Source organism: Dicentrarchus labrax, unplaced genomic scaffold (assembly GCF_905237075.1).
Source record: "Dicentrarchus labrax unplaced genomic scaffold, dlabrax2021, whole genome shotgun sequence".
NCBI lineage: Eukaryota > Metazoa > Chordata > Actinopteri > Moronidae > Dicentrarchus > Dicentrarchus labrax.
Window position 1 is genome coordinate 18,889,478 of NW_026136722.1, and position 18,040 is coordinate 18,907,517.

General features: G+C 37.6%; 3 protein-coding genes and 1 long non-coding RNA gene across 9 annotated transcripts in view; 2 read left to right on the top strand and 2 right to left on the bottom strand.

Moving 5' to 3' along the window:
• Window positions 1-3,248, bottom strand: part of LOC127356710 (uncharacterized) — a 65,408-nt gene extending 62,160 nt beyond the window's left edge. The window contains exons 1-2 of the long non-coding RNA XR_007882047.1: window positions 3,021-3,248; window positions 2,862-2,948 (exon numbers count right to left, since the gene is read on the bottom strand). This is a non-coding gene — a long non-coding RNA (uncharacterized LOC127356710). The remainder of the gene's footprint in view (window positions 1-2,861; window positions 2,949-3,020) is intronic.
• LOC127356632 (nuclear factor 7, ovary-like) overlaps window positions 1-18,040 on the top strand; it is a 53,071-nt gene that overhangs the window by 29,051 nt on the left and 5,980 nt on the right. For 2 of the 3 annotated variants that reach the window (XM_051388567.1, XM_051388568.1), the window contains exon 3: window positions 13,967-14,492. The gene's annotated coding sequence lies outside the window, so the exon portion shown is untranslated. Of the gene's footprint in view, window positions 1-13,966; window positions 14,493-17,005; window positions 17,571-18,040 lie in introns of those variants that run through there. The other variant, XM_051388569.1, reaches the window with a different exon arrangement.
• The window catches only part of LOC127356637 (nuclear factor 7, ovary-like), a 46,345-nt gene that overhangs the window by 22,325 nt on the left and 5,980 nt on the right, over window positions 1-18,040 (top strand). For 2 of the 4 annotated variants that reach the window (XR_007882018.1, XR_007882019.1), the window contains exon 2: window positions 12,411-14,492. Coding sequence is in view for 1 of the 4 variants with exons in the window: in XM_051388588.1 (XP_051244548.1) it covers window positions 12,116-12,200 (85 nt within the window). In the remaining 3 variants the exon portion in view is untranslated. Of the gene's footprint in view, window positions 1-12,106; window positions 12,201-12,410; window positions 14,493-18,040 lie in introns of those variants that run through there. The other 2 variants (XR_007882017.1, XM_051388588.1) reach the window with 2 other exon arrangements.
• LOC127356672 (uncharacterized) overlaps window positions 6,064-18,040 on the bottom strand; it is a 40,835-nt gene continuing 28,858 nt past the window's right edge. The window contains exon 11 of the transcript XR_007882029.1: window positions 6,064-6,480. The gene's annotated coding sequence lies outside the window, so the exon portion shown is untranslated. The remainder of the gene's footprint in view (window positions 6,481-18,040) is intronic.

Here is an 18,040-nt window from a genome sequence, read left to right on the forward strand (position 1 = left end):
TTATCCTGATCCAATCATCCCACAGATAGGGGCCAGTAGGGGCCTACTCTACCTACTAGTAGGTGCAGGAGGCAGTTATCACCCATTCATCTGGCTGATCCAATACTATTCAAACCCAGCAGGTACAGAAGGTGTGTTATCCAGCAGAGCAGTCACGTGTCTGCATTTTCTTTAATTTTCAGTGGAAAAACAACATTTTAAGATATTTTTGGCATTAGAGTTCGTTGTGATCACATTTCTAGCGGGAAATGTGTACATTATTTCCATAATCTCTGTTGAATGAAGGCCTGTGATGTTTTGTTTTTTCAGGCTTCTATGGTGTCTGTTCTGTTTATGGTTGCTATGCAGTTGCTATGGGCGTCTTATCGCTGAAACACGTGAATATTGTTTTAATAATTGCATCGGAGCTGTAATGTTATTGGTGTTATTTTATGTAACTGCTCAATGACGATCTTAAAAATAAAAAACGTACATTTCAGAGTTTGCTCGTAATTTAATATTAAATCCGGCCAATAATCTAATATTCTGTATAGATGAATGCATATTTTATTCATCAAATCACAGGATTTTATAAGCACAATCATGAATGCGTTTCATTTTTTATTCCTCTGCGTTTGTTGTAGATTTCTTCTTAAAATCATTATTGAAAAAACATTCAAATATACAAACCATTGGACTACAGAGCGGTTTTAGTCATTTCCTGTCTGTGTGTCACATTGGTTTACTTTAGCCACTGCCAGTGTCATTAAATATAATTAAATATAATTAAATATGAAATATGAATATGTTAAATATAAATATAATTTAAGTTTAATTAAAATGGCACATCACGGACAGTAACAACACTGTTCATACATGAACAAATATTCATGGACATATTTATTAGTCTTCTTCACTCAAACACTGACTGCATATACTCCTGTTCCATTGATTCTGTACTGATGTTTTTACACATCCTTATGTATATTTTTTTCATTGCTTATGATATAACATTGTATATATGACTTGCATATTAAAAACTAAAGGAGATGAGTGTGTGAAAGAAACATTCAAAATGTAATGAAAAAGGCAAACAAACTGAACTGAAATAAAACAAATGAACAAATCTTTATTTTTATTCATGCACAGAGAGAGAGAGAGAGAGAGAGAGAGAGAGAGGCAGAGAGAGAGAGAGAGAGACAGAGAGAGAGAGAGAGAGAGAGAGGCAGAGAGAGAGAGAGAGACAGAGAGAGAGAGAGAGAGAGACAGAGAGAGAGAGAGACAGAGAGAGAGAGACAGAGAGAGAGAGGCAGAGAGAGATCAACATTCAACATACAGGTGTCTTAAAGACACGCAAACTAAAACATTAAATGGAGCCTATAAAATTGCTGGCAGGCTCCCAGGTGTCTTCCCAAGTTTTGCCACTGAAAAAAAAGAATGAATGCAAACAAGTGTAAGATCATTGCATATACCACAATATTAGTTTATATCAATGGGGTATCATAGAACAACAAATGACTTAGGATCGGTTTTTCAGAAGCTTGCTACTAACCAGTATGGAAGTAAGTACATATATATTTATAAAGCATACTGTAAAAAAAGCTTTAAAATCAGCTAATGTGGATCAAAGTTCTGAGCTCTTACCACGAGGAACAAGGCAGCCAGCTCACTTTTACCTCTTCTCTTCCTGACACACACACACACACACACACACACACACACACACACACACACACACAGAAACATTCCAGCAACCACTGTTAAATGAACTGCTATTTCACTCAGTCAGTTAATTACCTCCTTTAGTTGTTTCTTTTATTTCATTGTAGTGAAATATTTTTTGCTTCTAACATTTTCAGCAGCCTAAAATTATGCAAAAAAAGAAAAGAAGAAAGAAGGAGACTAAATTTAGAAACAGACTTTGACATCCCCCAGGTGAATACAGAACTCACAGGGGGTCAGCACAACCGAAGCAATGGCTGAGCTTCACCCTGGGTTTGAACCACCTTCTTGATCATGATATCTCACCTATTCACTGTTCTTTGATTGTTATTGTGGACCTGGTACACCTTGGTCAAGGTTCCGAGCTAGCTGATCTGATACTAAAAGGTGGTGTGACATTACTGCCAACCACTGATGAGTCACATGACAGTTGATGTCCTGCATAAAGCCTAGATTTTTAAAAAGCCAAACTATCATTAATAGTTAAGTTTCTTTTATTCACTCAAAAATGGCAGCCCACAACACCATGCTGTGGTCAACTGACAAAGTCCAGACTTGTCCAGAACATAGCTTCATATCCTCTGTTATGAGTAGCGTAGCTGTTTATGTGCGTAGTGTGTTGTCAGTGTGGCAGTAAATGTACAGTGTAGCTTAGAGTCTGTCAATAAAGAAAGGCTGCAGCTTCTCAAGACCAAAGTAAAGCTTGTTTCCCAACTTCATTGCTCTGACAATCACCTCTGCCTACATTGAGGGGGTCCCATCCAAAGTTCTATCTACAGTGGAAAAGGAAGTCGAGGACCCAAAAGTGAATAGAGTAGAGTTGAGCTGTACAATGCTGACGCATAGAGGAAGAGAAAAAGTGTCCATCTTGTCTCATATGTGTCCACATTAGTTTTTGTTTTATCTCATGAATAATTTATCTTCTACCTGTAGATGAGGACAAGTTAGTGAGTAATCCTTTATGTTTTTTATTGTTACTGATAATAACAGGGATTAGGGAAAAAAACTGTTCTCCGAAAAGTCTTCTGTTTGCATCGCTCTTTGCATGTGTCTGGTTCATTGTGTCTACATGCACACAAACAATATTATCATGCTGCTATCAAGGAATTGCATTGCACATTTAATTTGATGAGTAGGCTGTACCACAAAAACAAAAATACCTCTCTTCCTCTTTTTCTTCCCTTCACCTGTTGCACTGGTCAGGGAGATAGTAGGTGTGGGAGAGCAGGAGCACTGTGCAGACACACCTGTGACAAAGATGGATGACTTTAGACACATTACTTAAAATATGGCAGAAGGTGATTAATGCTAACACTCACTTTCAGTCATGGTTTTGTGAGAGGGAGATGCTGAGGCGGTGCTTGGAGGCTGGACAGGGACGAGGGTTAGGGTGTAAGTCTCCTCCTCATAGTCCATTTGGGGATGAGAAGTAGATGGGAGGAAGGTGGAAGAGTCTGGAGGATGAGGAGGAGAAGAGGGTTGGGAGGGAGAGGAGGTAGACTGTGGAGTTGGAGATGGGCTGGGAGCTTCTGGCAATTGCATCCTTTGAGAATCTGAAATAATATAAATATAAATATTACTCACAATGACAGCACATCCCAAAGCATAAATCATAAAAACAGATGTTTGCCTTACTTTCAATAATGTACTCATATGCCCTGCTCATCTTTTCTAAAAAGGGTTTTACAGGGCCGTCCCCTCCAGGGCGCATGTAGGTGATCATTTCAGCATTTACTGTGTTCACCCTCTTCTTCTTCTTCCTGATGAACAAAATTGGGTTGTAGCCAAAGGCAGCAAGCTTGCTCACCTGAAATGTACACAATTACACAAAATGTTAACATGGCATTATTATTATTACACACTGACATGTTACAATGTTTTCACTTTATTTGAATGTTATGTGTGCACCAGTGTTTGCTAATGTCTATAATCTTTTTCAAGGGTTTCTTGAGAGTTTTCTAATGAACTGTAGGTGTGTGTACATATAACATTTGTTCTGACAGAAAAGTGTGGACAGGGTTCTGTGGAGCGCTGGGATGAAGCACTTGTGCATTGAGAGAAACAAATGCTATGTTAACAGAGAGTTCACTGTCTCTGTTATTATAGTTTCTGTCTGAAATATCATAAAGCTCAGGAGACAGACATGGCCAAAACAAGTTTTCTCTCCATTTCTTTTTAGTTTAGTTCTTCGGAGATGCAAACACATGCATTGCACCCTCAGTTTAATATTTTGCACTTTCAGTTCAAATTGCATATTAATGCCAAGCATAAGTTGGTCTGGCACATGGACTGCATGAGCATCTTCATGCTCACCAGCAGCTCAATCAGCAAAAGAGTTGGATGAAGATTAATAAAGGTCAGCAGGTGTGGTGATTAATAAATACTCTCCCAGCTTGTCACATCACTGGTCTCATAGCTCTGAAACACCTGAGCTAATCAGTTAAACATGATAGCAACAGCTCAACAAATAGAAATCTTTGTCTCAGGAAATGTCTGGATGGTTCAGACAGTCACAACATGAACACACCTCACCACCAATCTGCAGCCAATGACAAATGAAGTATGATTTTCCCATAAATAGTTAATATAATAATATATAAACTGATTGATTATAGGATTATAACAAAGACTGTTTTATTTGGAATTCTAATGTATCCCACCTCATACATGGTCACATAGTTTAGTAATTAATGATATAATGTGTTTGCACTGCACTGGTCACAGTATTTAGCCATGATTCCTCTGAGGACTGGAGTTTGAGGGTATGGGTGTCCTTCTGACTCGTAAAGCAAACTGTTGCTGAAAATTACTGACACCCTGTTTAACTTACTGCTGTCTACAACTTTATTCGTCTGTGTTCAGCATAATCTGTTTATCTGGGACCCAACTCTGGATCATCATACACTGCTCTACTTTAATAGCTGTTGGCAGCTCGCACTGTAACTACTAGGGTACCACCACTAATTTGAGATGCACCTGAAGTCATTTGGTTCTGGAACCGGGCCTAGCTCTCTCCTCATTGGTGAAAAATGTGCTATTGATCAGAAAAAAATGCTATTTGGACCACAAGCCGTAATCTGTAATCTGTAAATATACAAACTATATTGTTTTATAGTTTACATTTTTAGGTACATGCTCAAAACATTAACTGTGTTTCTTACCTGTTTCTTCCTTCTACTAAACATTTTCTAAACCTGTGTTTCGCGCGAGGACAGTTAAAGTACCCGCGTTACCAAGTCCCGCAAACGAGCCGCGGTGAATGACTTCTCGTCGCTTGCACTTTAAATCATAAAACATAAGAAACAGTATTTCAGTAAAGAGAAATTAAAAATTTGTATATATGTAAATTAAAAAAGAAGTCAAAAAAGAAAACAGGAAAAAAATATATGAAGCGGCTGTAAAACTATGTGAAATAAACATATTTACTTTTTTTAAATATCAATCATCTAGATGAAGTGTAATTACTGATTCGGCTGCACTAAATGTTTGATATATTCAATAGATGTCTGATATTATGACCCTATTTTACAACCCTACTTTGAAAACCGGAAGAACAAGCTAACCCAAATCCACATTTATAAAATAACAGTTAGTATATCTGACATAAGCCAACATCTTTACTTTTTCTTAACATTAATCACATAGATGGAGTGTAATTACTAATTCGGCTGCACTTAATGTTCGATATATTCATTAAATATATATTTTTACGACCCTCTACTTTGCAAACCAGAAGAACTACAAACATGGTGCTTATTTGTATCAAGCTGCAAGGCGCTGCACAAGGGAATTGTAGTTTTTGTTTTTAATGGTACATTTCCTAAAAATGGAAATTGTAAATATTAAATTAACAGTATGCTGATAGATTTAAAGGGGTGGGAAACAGATTTATGTGATCAGATTGTAAATATGCAATTGTTAAATTGGTGGAAATTCATTTTGATCATACATGACAGTGCCCCCACTTGGTGACTATATTTATATGAATATAGTCACACAGCTGAAGTCAAGAGCTTTCTGAAACAGTTGGTCCCATGTCTGTAGCCTCTTCTGTTGCTGAATGACAAGCCTTCCAATATGCACTGAGGTCAAGGTTCAGAGGTCAATATTTCACAGTAGGAGCCACTTAAAATCTTCAAACTGACATATGTTACTCATCAGGACGAGGCCTTTCCAAAAATGTCTTTAATTTTGTTCTAGGACAAAGTTTAATTCTCACCTCTGTTTGGTGCCTCTTTCAGGTGTAGTTTCTGAGACCATTTGAGATGAACTCAAGTTTTTGGATTTTTTGCTTATATGTTTGGTAAAAACCTTCAAGGTATTGATGTTTTTCCTAATCACATTCACATTCACATTAACCAGGAACTTCCCACAACCCAGTAGAAAAATCAAACCTTACATAAGTGATTAAACATTTCAAAACCAAATGCAGAAATAACAACAACCTAATACAAAAACTACAACTGTCATCTCCAACTTAATCCTGACAATGAGCACATACGTTAGTTACTTTTTAAAGCCACATGCTCTGTGTGACCATGTGTCGCACACGGTGCACTGTGATCATGAGCACCACATCTTCCTGTTTTACATTGCATCAGACTCTGAATCTTCACAGCTAATGTCGAACTCATCTGAACTGTCCATTGTGTCCATTATGTCATCTGCTGATGACAGCACATGCAGGTAGTGTTTTCTTGTATGCCGCTGCAGCTCTCTCATTTCCCACTGGAAGGATGAGGCAGGTGTGACCCTTTGTTGCTTTCTCTGTGAGATGTCCTTAAGAAGGGATAAAATATGTCACTATCCAGGTAAATAACACGTCTTTCACAACTTAAACATAACTTTGTGAAACATTTGAATTTAAAAAAATTAAGTACAAGGCTGCATTTACTTTGCATGGCGTCTTCACTCTGATGCTGAGACAACTCGGAGAAGACCCTGGCATGGGCTTTGAGAGACTCCCAGTGCTGCTTCATTTCTTTCACAAGGATCTTCTTCTCCTCTTGAAGCCTTCGAACACCCATGACCCTATCGAAGACTTCTTTCTTTGTGCTGAAATCAGCAGAGCCTGTAATACATCAATATGAAAAGTTCAGACCACTGCATATAGCATGTAGCTTCAGAGATCATTTCTGTCATACATATGCACACTTGGTCAGAATGCAAATATGTCCACTGGAACACCTAAATGTAAGAATACTAATGATGAAATGTGTATTCACTAAAGTACTGTGCTTTAGTATAAATTTGAGGTACTGGCACTTTTCTTTTTATGCTACTTTCTTCTTCTACTGCACTACATCTCAGAAGAAAGTATTTGACTTTTTACTTCACTACAATTATTGGACAACTTCAACTTTTAGTGCTTTAAGGATACTGAACTGATTATACTGAATATTTTACTTGTGATCAGAGTATTTTTACAGTGTAGTATCAGTATTTTTTACTTTGTAAATAGACTTTATGCTTTTAAGTAAAGGATATGATACTTCTTCCACCACTAAAGAATACGCACAGTACATGAAATGCATACCACTCTGTGTAATTTGCCAAGGCCAGGGATGTTCTGTGTCCAGAACGCTATCCATGCAACGAGACTGTTGTACTCCGCTACCATGGCCTTTAAAGTGGTCTTCTGTTGCCTTATTTTTCTGCGAATTCTATGTCGGCCTTTGTTGCGGTCTGAAAAACAAAGAAAAACAATAAACCCACATTATATCTTTTAAATACACTAAGTCCATGATCTTGTTTAAGTTACAGCTGTAACAACAGAATGACAAGACATTTGCCAAACAGATGGATCATAAAAGATGTACTTATAATAACTGAACGCAAATCAATTTGTTTTGGAGAAGTCCAACACATGAAACATTACTTTTTAGAACTGTATGGACATTGTAATTATGAAGTGAGTTTGGAGACATTTCAGACTGTGATCTGTAAAGGCCTTAAATGCTAACATACCATTTTTCCGATATAGGACTTGAGCTCTCGTGTTGATGCTGGTTGTGAAGGCCTCAATCTTCTTACACAAAGCTTGTGGTGTGCCTTGATGGTCAATTTCTCCTGACAAAATTGATTGCAGGTAGCATCAACTTCACAAACGACACAAATGTTTCTCCATGTCAGATAATGTTTCACGTTCTTACCATCGGCCCATTCTTTTACTTCTTGCACAAATTCTTCCACAGTTTGTTCACCCAGTTGATGCGGGGCTTTCAGGGTTTCCAGGTCCCCAATCGGGATATTGAGAGCTTTAGATGTCTAAAATGACAAAATTATTACCATAAGCTAAAAGTCAGTACAACGTGTACAGTGTACAAATGCAACTCAAATCAGGCAAATGTTGTAACTATCACGTATCACAAGCCTATGTGCACAAAACTGTATGTGTGTTTCATTGACCTACACTGTGCCATTGCAGCAAAATAATATTGTTTCTATTTACCTTATGGTATCTCTGGGAAAGTGCAGGAGCCAGGTTTGGACTGCTGGTTCCATCTTATGGCCAGGAGTGTCAGCATGTCGTTGCATCCTGCAAGTACACAGAGATGAGTTCTGTAAAGATTCACTTGTAATAATATAAATGTCTTTTATTCTGTATACAGAGGTACAATTATACAGCACCTGCTTTTGACATATGCTTTGTGGTGACTGATATCCTGGAGAGGGAAGCATTACATTGCTCTACTTCCTCCCCTAGTGTTTTACCAGCACCTTCTTGGTTTGTGCCACTCCATTTGACCTGGAGAGAGGGACCCAAACAGAAACATCAAGGGAATTTAGTACAGCAGAGACCTCAAGCAATGCCCAACAGTCACTTTTATTTCAATTAAAACCCAATTAAAAAATCAAACTGTCACCCTTCCACCAAGTTGTGTGTATATTAGTGGTAAACCTCATGAGTAATCTTGCTTACCAACAAACATACACAGACAGGTGCAAAATAATATCCTTAACAAAAGTAGATGTGTCAATTAAGGGCTGTTCACATCAACAACCATAACAATACAAATGTTAAATAATCTGTTAAGTGATAGTTAAACATTACACATCTATATGCATCATTTATAGGATTGCAAGTCATTTGATAAAAATGTACTGTATTATACTAACCTCACATTTGAAGTCATGCGCTTTAGCATGTACAAACATATTAAGGGCAGCCAGCAAGACATCATGCCTGCACACTGCCAGCTCCAGTCCCTCCTCATCCACCTTACTGATTGATCTTTGGGAGGTCTCTCTGGCAGCTGACCACTCCCCACCACAATTGTTCCTTCCAGTGACCTACATTGTGGAAAATCATAATTGACAAATAATCTCATCAACAGTCATTACAGGGAACAATTATACATTTCTCTTAGGGGACAAGGAACAGATAAGTGTTAGCAGATTAAGAACAATTAGGTATACAGGTAGATATCACAATACATGGGAGTACTGACAGACTATGAATTATAATATTATATTGAGATATAAATTGAAGACTGCTATTACATGTTTTTTTTTGCTGTGGATGTGATCCACAAATCTGGTCACATCGTCATCTTTTGCAATGAAGACACCGTCAAAGATGGCCCGCACCTGAGATCTAAAAAAACAACAAGAAATAAAAAGGCTTCAATGTTTAAAAGGATAGTTGAGTACTCTGAAGTGGGATGGTATAAGGTACTTATCCATAGTAAGTGTGTTACCTACAGTACACAGTGTTCAGACAGCCCTTTTCCTTGGCACTAAATTGTCTCAACTGCATATTTCTACATCTAAGCCCAACTACAATCCTGGATATTGGGTTTTTTCAGGCGGGCCTTTTATATGTGGCTAAAACACATTTTTCTGCTTCTCCACAATAGAGGCAGGGGATGGGTGGCGGTGACCATTGTCTGCTGTAGGTAACAGACTGACCATGGATAAGTACCTCATACAACCCCACTTCAGAACACCTTAACTATCTTTTTAACATGTCATACATCGAAAGGTTATTTGTTGTATAAAACATAACTATCTATCTGTACATTATTGTATACCTTGCAGTACTTTTGAAGCGGTAACGCTTGCGGTTTCCATCCACTGAGACAGAAAGCATTGCTGGGGTACAGGCAGGACAGATGAATTTCTCCTCCTTGCAGGTGGAGTCAACCTCATATTGTACAGCAGCCCATTCAAAAAAAGCTTTTTTTGGAAGCTGTCTGATGTTACGACCCAGCTCGATTTGGGGAGCAGTAACATATAATTGGAATTGGAAAAAAGAGATGGAATACAACAATTGACAGGTTCAGGTTAAAATCAGGAGTTTTAATTAATTAAGGAGAGTATGCTTGCACAATAAAATACAACAAAGGAGAGGCTATACAGGTGCTGACAAATAACTAGTACACAAATGAAAATAACTGGATAATGCTAAAGAACAAAAAGAGATCAGCACCCATAAGCTTACAAACTAGAAACAAAACCAAACTAGCAATTACTGAACAACTTAAAGGGTCACAAAAGATACAAAGGCACTGGCTGAATCCACTCAGACATCAGCCAGGCAACACTAGAAAGTACTAACACTAACACTAACACTAACACTAACACTAACACTAACACTAACACAATGGTGTGCAAACGACAGCTAGGCGAACTGATCACTGGTTCACAGCCGCCCTGAACAGTGGACACACAAGCTATTTAAGTGCAGCTGGTGTTGATTGAAGTCTCCTGATTGGTAGCTTCAGTGGACTTTCAGCCACACCAATCACTGAAGCCAGGGGACAGCAACCAGGAAGTAGGCGGTCTCTGCTCCAGAAGGACCAATCCTCAACAGGGAATCATATGAAACACCATAATGAATATACACTAAAGCGGCGCATGTAACACTGATGAGATCTTCCCAGTCTATGTAAAAAAGAAAAAGCACAAAACAATTTTTTAAACAAAGACCTTTCCATTTCAAAACACAAACATATAGAGAAATACTTACTCGGCCAAAGCGAGCAGTCCGCTTCTCAAGCATTCTTAGATATGCCTGAAAAGACATCCCAGGTGATGCCATCTTCATGTCTTCAAATGTATAAAACAGATCTGTCTCATAAATTGTTACAAAATGAAGGGTGGCAGGCCAGTATCCAGTTTTTATTAGGTCATCAAGTCCTGCAGTCCAAGTTGCCTGGCATCCCTCGCAGGTCAGCTCCGGCATGTTGAGATCATACCGTCCTACAAGGTAATATTTACATTTACAACCAGCCATTTGTTGCCATACTCTCCTTGGCCAGCATACTTAGCATGCAGCAGCATATATTTGTCTAACACTTACATTTGTTTTAAAGATACCTGTATGCAATCTACATTTATACGATACAGTACAGTTTTACTATTTCATTTTTTGGGTGGGGCGTGGGTCTTCTTTTGGGAAAGAGGCTCCAAGACCACCTACATGAAAAATGTAACTCATGTTAGCCAAATCATGCTTACAGCAAAAATTATTTCTTTATTTTTCAGGATTTGAGATCTATCAGAGATGACACATTGATCTGACCTGGTGGTATTGAGCTTCAAACTTTGATAAATAACATTTTGGTGTACTTCACATATTTATGGGCAACTGATGGTACTGTAGTCCATTGACAGTGATGCACGTTATCCCTGCCACTGGCCTACACTGACATTCAGGACTGAAACCATTCTAAATATCTAGAATATAAAATACTAACCATGTCTGGATCCAAGTTAAAGGGTACCCGTATCCAACGTGCGCGTCGCGTCGGAGAAGATGACGTCGACACGCAACGGCAGAGAAATCAAAAATAAAAGCTGATGTTTAAGAATTTGATTAATAAAATATGCATTTATGTATATAGTAATTGAGCAACTAACTCAACTAACCTAACGTTTAACTTTCCTTTATCCTAATAACGCTTCAACAGGGTGTGTATTTATGAAATATAAACCACTAGTGTCTTTAGTATTAACGTTACTCTTGCTGGTAAAATATTCTCTTCTGGCTTTATTTTGAAAGTGCATATTTATTTTGCTAATTCAGTCCACCCGGATGTGGGTAAATGTGTTGTTGTGTTGTTGCTAACTTGACAGTGTCACGGTTATCACAACGAACTCTAATGCCAAAAATATCTTAAAATGTTGGTTTTCCACTGAAAAGAAAATGCAGACAGAAATCTGACAGTCACGTGACTGCTCTGCTCGATAACACACCTTCTGTACCTGCTGGGCTTGAATAGTATTGGATCAGCCAGATGAATGGGTGATAACTGCCTCCTGCACCTACTAGTAGGTAGAGTAGGCCCCTACTGGCCCCTATCTGTGGGAGGATTGTATTGTAGGATTGTAGGATAACGCTTATTCAATGGTATGATAACAGTCAAATCTGGTGTCTCAGAGCAGTGTGATGACAAAGCTCCGCCCCTTAATGACATCACCTGAGACCAACCAGGAAACAGATTGTTCCTGTTCAGTTCTCACTGAGGAGAGACACACAGACGGAGAGACAGACGGTAAGATTAACCTTCATTACAAATCTGTGACTTTAACTGAGGGAGAACAGTTACAGGACGAAGTACTGAAGTAAACTGAAGTAGTTCAACCTGCTGCTGACTGAAATAAACACTCAAAGACTCAAAGTGAAAGTAACTGATGCAACATTTTACAGCAGGGTGAGGAAACACAACTGAGTTCCTGTTTAACGTGCTGTTTGCTGTTTCCAGCTGCACTCAGAGACAAAATGGCTTCCAGATTAGAGGAGGATCTCTGCTGTCCGGTCTGTCATGATGTCTTTAGAGATCCTGTTGTTCTGTCATGCAGCCACAGCTTCTGTAAAGACTGTCTGAAGAGCTGGTGGACAGAGAAACAAACACGTGAGTGTCCAGTTTGTAAGAGGAGATCTTCGAAGCATGAACCACCCTGTAATCTGACTTTAAAGAACCTGTGTGAGAGTTTCTTACAGGAGAGAGATCAGAGATCTTCAGAGGCTCTCTGCAGTCTGCACTCTGAGAAACTCAAACTCTTCTGTCTGGACCATCAGCAGCCAGTGTGTCTCGTCTGCAGAGATTCACAAAAACACTCCAACCACAGATTCAGACCCATCGATGAAGCTGCACGACAACACAAGAAGGAACTTGAGGAAACTCTGGAGCCCTTAAAGGAGCAGTTAAAGGTTTGTGAAGAAGTTAAAGTGAAGTTTGATCAAACAGCAGAACACATGAAGGTCCAGGCCCAACGCACAGAGAGGAAGATTAAGGAGCAGTTTAAGAAGATTCACCAGTTTCTAGAAGAGGAAGAGGAGGCCAGGCTGGCTGCACTGAGGGAGGAAGAGGAGCAGAAGAGTCAGATGATGGAGGAGAAGATGGAGGCTCTGAGCAGAGAGATAGCAGCTCTTTCAGACACAGTCAGAGCCACAGAGGAGGAGCTGAGAGCTGAAGACGTCTCATTCCTGAACAACTACAAGGCTGCAGTGGAAAGAGTCCAGCAGCGCCCCCTGCTGGAGGATCCACAGCTGCCCTCAGGAGCTCTGATAGACGAGGCCAAACACCTGGGCAACCTGACCTTCAACATCTGGAACAAGATGAAGGACATGGTCTCCTACAGTCCTGTGATTCTGGATCCAAACACTGCTGGTCCATATCTCATCCTGTCTGAAGATCTGACCAGTGTGAGACGAGGAGAGAAACAGCAGCTTCCTGATAATCCAGAGAGGTTTGATCAGTTCTGCTCTGTTCTGGGCTCTGAGGGCTTTAACTCAGGGACTCACAGCTGGGATGTCGAGGTTGGAGACAGTACATTCTGGTTTGTGGGTGTGTCAGCAGAGTCTGTCCAGAGGAAGGGAGACAAACTGTCTGGATTATGGATAATACGGTTCTATAAAGGTAAATACTCAGCATGGTCACCACCAGCTCCATCAACTGATCTTGTAGTTCAGAAGAAGGTCCAGAGGATCAGAGTGAATCTGGACTGGAACAGAGGAAAGCTGTCGTTCTCTGATCCTGATACTAACACACACATACACACCTTCACACACACTTTCACTGAGAGGATGTTTCCATACATTAACACTGGGGATAAAGTCCCACTGAAGATATTACCAGTGAAGGTCAGTGTGACAGTGGAACAGAGCAGTTAGAGATAAAGAGGATGATTATATTCATGATGTTTATTTCTTAAAGAGAAAAGTCTCTGAATTGATCCTGTTAAACTGAAACCTGCTCCTCATTATTCCAACACTGCAGGAACAGACACATATTATTAAATATAATCAAATGTTCAGGTATTGAGCAAATTATTAGGCAATTGAGCTGAATTCAAGAATTTGTGCCCTAATTAGCAAAACAAATCTTACAATAAGACACAATTCCTTCAAACACAATAACAATAGTGACTTTGTCTTAAATGAAGGAACCAGAAACATTCTTATTTCAATCATTTTTTATTAAAACAATGAAAAACTAAACAGCTGCTTCATTTCCAACACTGGAACAACAATAAAAACCTAATTCTATTTCCTTTTCTTTATATCTTGTATTTTTCTGTTTTATTTTGTTGTTTAATTGTATTTCTGTTTTATTATCTGATATTTTCTATCTGGTTTTATTATTCTGATTGTTTTTATTTTCTTTTTGTTGTTATTTAGTTTGAAATCAGCTTTTTGTTTTTATTGTCGACCTTTTTCAGATGTAAAATTGTTTCATTTAGTTTCTGATCTTTGTGTTTGGTTTTCTTTTAATCGATACTGTGTCATTTTAAATTCCTTTTTCATTATTTTAACTTAAAGACCAGCGACCAGTTTGTGGAAGGTCTGTGTATGTTTTGGTCATTGGATTTTCCTTTCAGAAACGGGTATTAAAAAACAGAAAACGAGTGGTTATTTGATTTTCGTTTTAAAATACAAAAATTAAAATTGAAATACTAGGCGTTTTTTTTTTCATGGTCAGAAAGGGATGAGCGAAATTTTTAAAAATATTCGATTTTCATTTTCTATTTCATATAACAAAAAATAAAATCACTAGAAAACAGAAACAGAGAAAAGGCCTGTTGTTTCATATTCTGAGACCGGATGTTGTCATTTACAGGACGGTGCTGTGGAGAAGAAACAGTAGACTAGTAGACTGCGGTCAATCCAGCCGTGAGTCCGATGTCCGTGGTCAAATCAGCCACACTTAAATTTAGAGTGTACAAGTATTCTCAGCTTTATGGTAAATGCGGAGAAACAGCGTATTTACTTCCTGTTTTCAAAATAAAGGTATTTAGAGCCGTAAGCTATAAATAAAATATGTTACATTAAAGTGTTTTATGCGCCCCTGATGAATAAAAAAACACTTTATATGAAGTATCTTTACTGCACCAGTGTGGAGAAATGCCAAAATAAAAGTCTCATATTTATGCCTCCAGAGATTGCATATTTGACCATATTTGAGGTACTGTAAAAACATATTGCTCAGTGTTTCCTGGCTACTGATGGTATATTTGACTTTTACACATCTAAGACTACAAACATACTTAATATCAAGTATTTTTATTGTACCATTTTGGAGAAATTCAATAATAAAAGTCCATATTTATTCATCATTCAACTTTACAGACTTTATATCAAAGATTTTTATTTGTGATTGAATTTCACTTGTTCGTCCAAACCGAGGAGTCGATATAGAAGAACCAAACAAACAAGAAATGTGCCGATCTGAGCTAAGGATATACTGCCGTCCCTGACCCGAGAAATGCTGCATATGAATGTAACGTCATTGGTACAATTAACTTTTAAACAATATATAATATAATTTAGTTTTCATGACTTTATTATATTCCTGCTGGTTGTTACCTCCCCTGAATCCAACATCACCTGTTACCTGAGAAGTTAAAGTACTCAGTAGAAATAAATGGGGGTTTTAAAGAACAATGGAGTGATGCCATCCTATAGAAATATTCAGTAAAAATACTGAATTATCATCTAATGTCCTTGAAATATAGGATTATACATAATATGTGATTATTACTGGTGCAATAACAAGATGTTATCATTGTCTATCCGGTTGACTTCAACACTTCAAAGGAAATAACTACAGCTGTCAAATGAATGTAGTGGACTAAAAAGTAAATTGCAAAGTACTTTAAAGTTAGGTGTGGGTGGATCAACCTAAAGTACTGACGCTATCATATATGTAGATATTATTATTGTTTAGAGTGTTAGAAATAAATAGGATGATCCCAACGGTAGATTGCCTTTTTAAATATAATTATTAATTCATCTTGTTTGAGTCAATATAATTCACAAAACATTAAATAAAATGAGTCACAATTATTAATTCAAGTTTATTTTTATTTATCTAGCACATTTAATAGGACAGGCGTAGACTGTTTTTTAAAATAAGCATAAAATTTCAAAATAATCATTTGATTATGTACATTTGGGACTCTGGAGGCCTATCAGCAGCAAAGTATGAAAAAAAATGACTCAGTCATGTTTTTGTGGGCTGCCTCAGTCAGAATATAGGAGAGAAATCACGCAGGTTCAGAAGTGTGTAGTTTGTGACGTCACATGCTCTGCCTGTTGCCACCCACCTCTCTTTACTTCCTGTTGACTATCGGAGCTCCGCCATTGCTACTATAAAAGGCAAGCTAGCGGAGAACAAGCAAGTCCAGCCTGCAGCCTGCAGTCTGATGTCTGGGCAAAGGCCTCAGCAGACAAACTCTTCAGTCATTGGCTGCTCAGCCCAACACAAATTTACATATGTAAATTTATGTAAATGTATGTAAATTATTTTTTACGGCAATGTCCGGCTAGAGTCACAAAAACTGGAAGGTGTGTGTGAGCAACCTCGGTCAGTACAACAGTGGACTGACTGAAAGACTGTTCCTGAAAGAGGGATTGTACCAACTGTCTGTGGAGAGACGGCAGAGGAAGTCACTGTAAGTATTTTTAAGAGTTTATACTTTGTTTTTCATTGTTTGTGTACTGCTAGCACATGCTAACCGCTGTTAGCTGCAGGAGCCTCAGTGATGCTAACGTAGTTATTGTTTGTTAAATGTTTGTTATTGTTTGTTATTGTTTGTTAAATGTTTGTTATTGTTCGTTATTGTTTGTTATTGTTTGTTATTGTTTGTTATTGTTTGTTAAATGTTTGTTAAATGTTTGTTATTGTTTGTTAAATGTTTGTTATTGTTTGTTAAATGTTTGTTAAATGTTTGTTATTGTTTGTTATTGTTTGTTAAATGTTTGTTATTGTTTGTTATTGTTTGTTAAATGTTAAAAGATGAACATGGAACTGATAAGGTGAAGTTAACATATTATTAAATATAATCAAATGTTCAGGTATTGAGCAAATATTTAGGCAATTGAGCTGAATTCAAGAATTTGTGCCCTAATTAGCAAAACAAATCTTACAATAAGACACAATTCCTTCAAACATAATAAAAATAGTGACTTTATCTTAAATGAAGGAACCAGAAACATTCTTATTTTCATAATTTTTTATTAAAACAATGAAAAACTAAACAGCTGCTTCATTTCCAACACTGGAACAACAATAAAAACCTAATTCTATTTCCTTTTCTTTATATCTTGTATTTTTCTGTTTTATTTTGTTATTTAATTCTATTTCTTTTTTCTCATTTGTAAAAAATGGCTGTGAAATCTACAGTTATTTACTGCAGTAAACACAGTAACATTACTGTGTATGATTTTTACAGTCGAATACTGTAAATTTTACAATAAAATCTTGTCCACGTGACAAAATCACAGTAGTTTAAGTTTTACTGTAGAAAATCACAGTAGACAGTATAGTACTGTTAATAGTAAACTACTGTATTTTTCCTTTATTGTGTGTATTAGATTTTTAAAAAAGTATATCATAATAAAAACAATGATTATCTCATAATTTTGATCTAATGTTTTTTTTTATCATAAGTTTGACCCTTTATATCTTATATATGTCTTCTTATCTCATCTCATCATATCTCTCTAACAGTTTTTCCAGACATTTGTTGTAATTTCCTTTGGAATATCTCTTATTGATATCACTGAAAACTTTATATTTCCAAAGAATGTCTAATAAGGATCCGTAGACGGGCTCTGACATAGCAACAGTAACTAAGGGGGGCGGGGCTTATCGAAGGGTCAAATTGGCTTATTATGGGACTTTTATTTTGTATCAAAGTTTTTTCCCGCTTCACTTTCAATTTATCCAATGAGGACCTAGAGAGGTCAACGGTCGTGCTTCTAATGGGCCAGTCACGTCATTGCAAAACCGGACTAACCGCGAACAACGCAGCAAGTTTGCGGTTCTGACTCTGCAACAAAGCTCCGTGTCTGCTCGCTCCTGGAGAGTATTTATGACTGAGTAGTAAG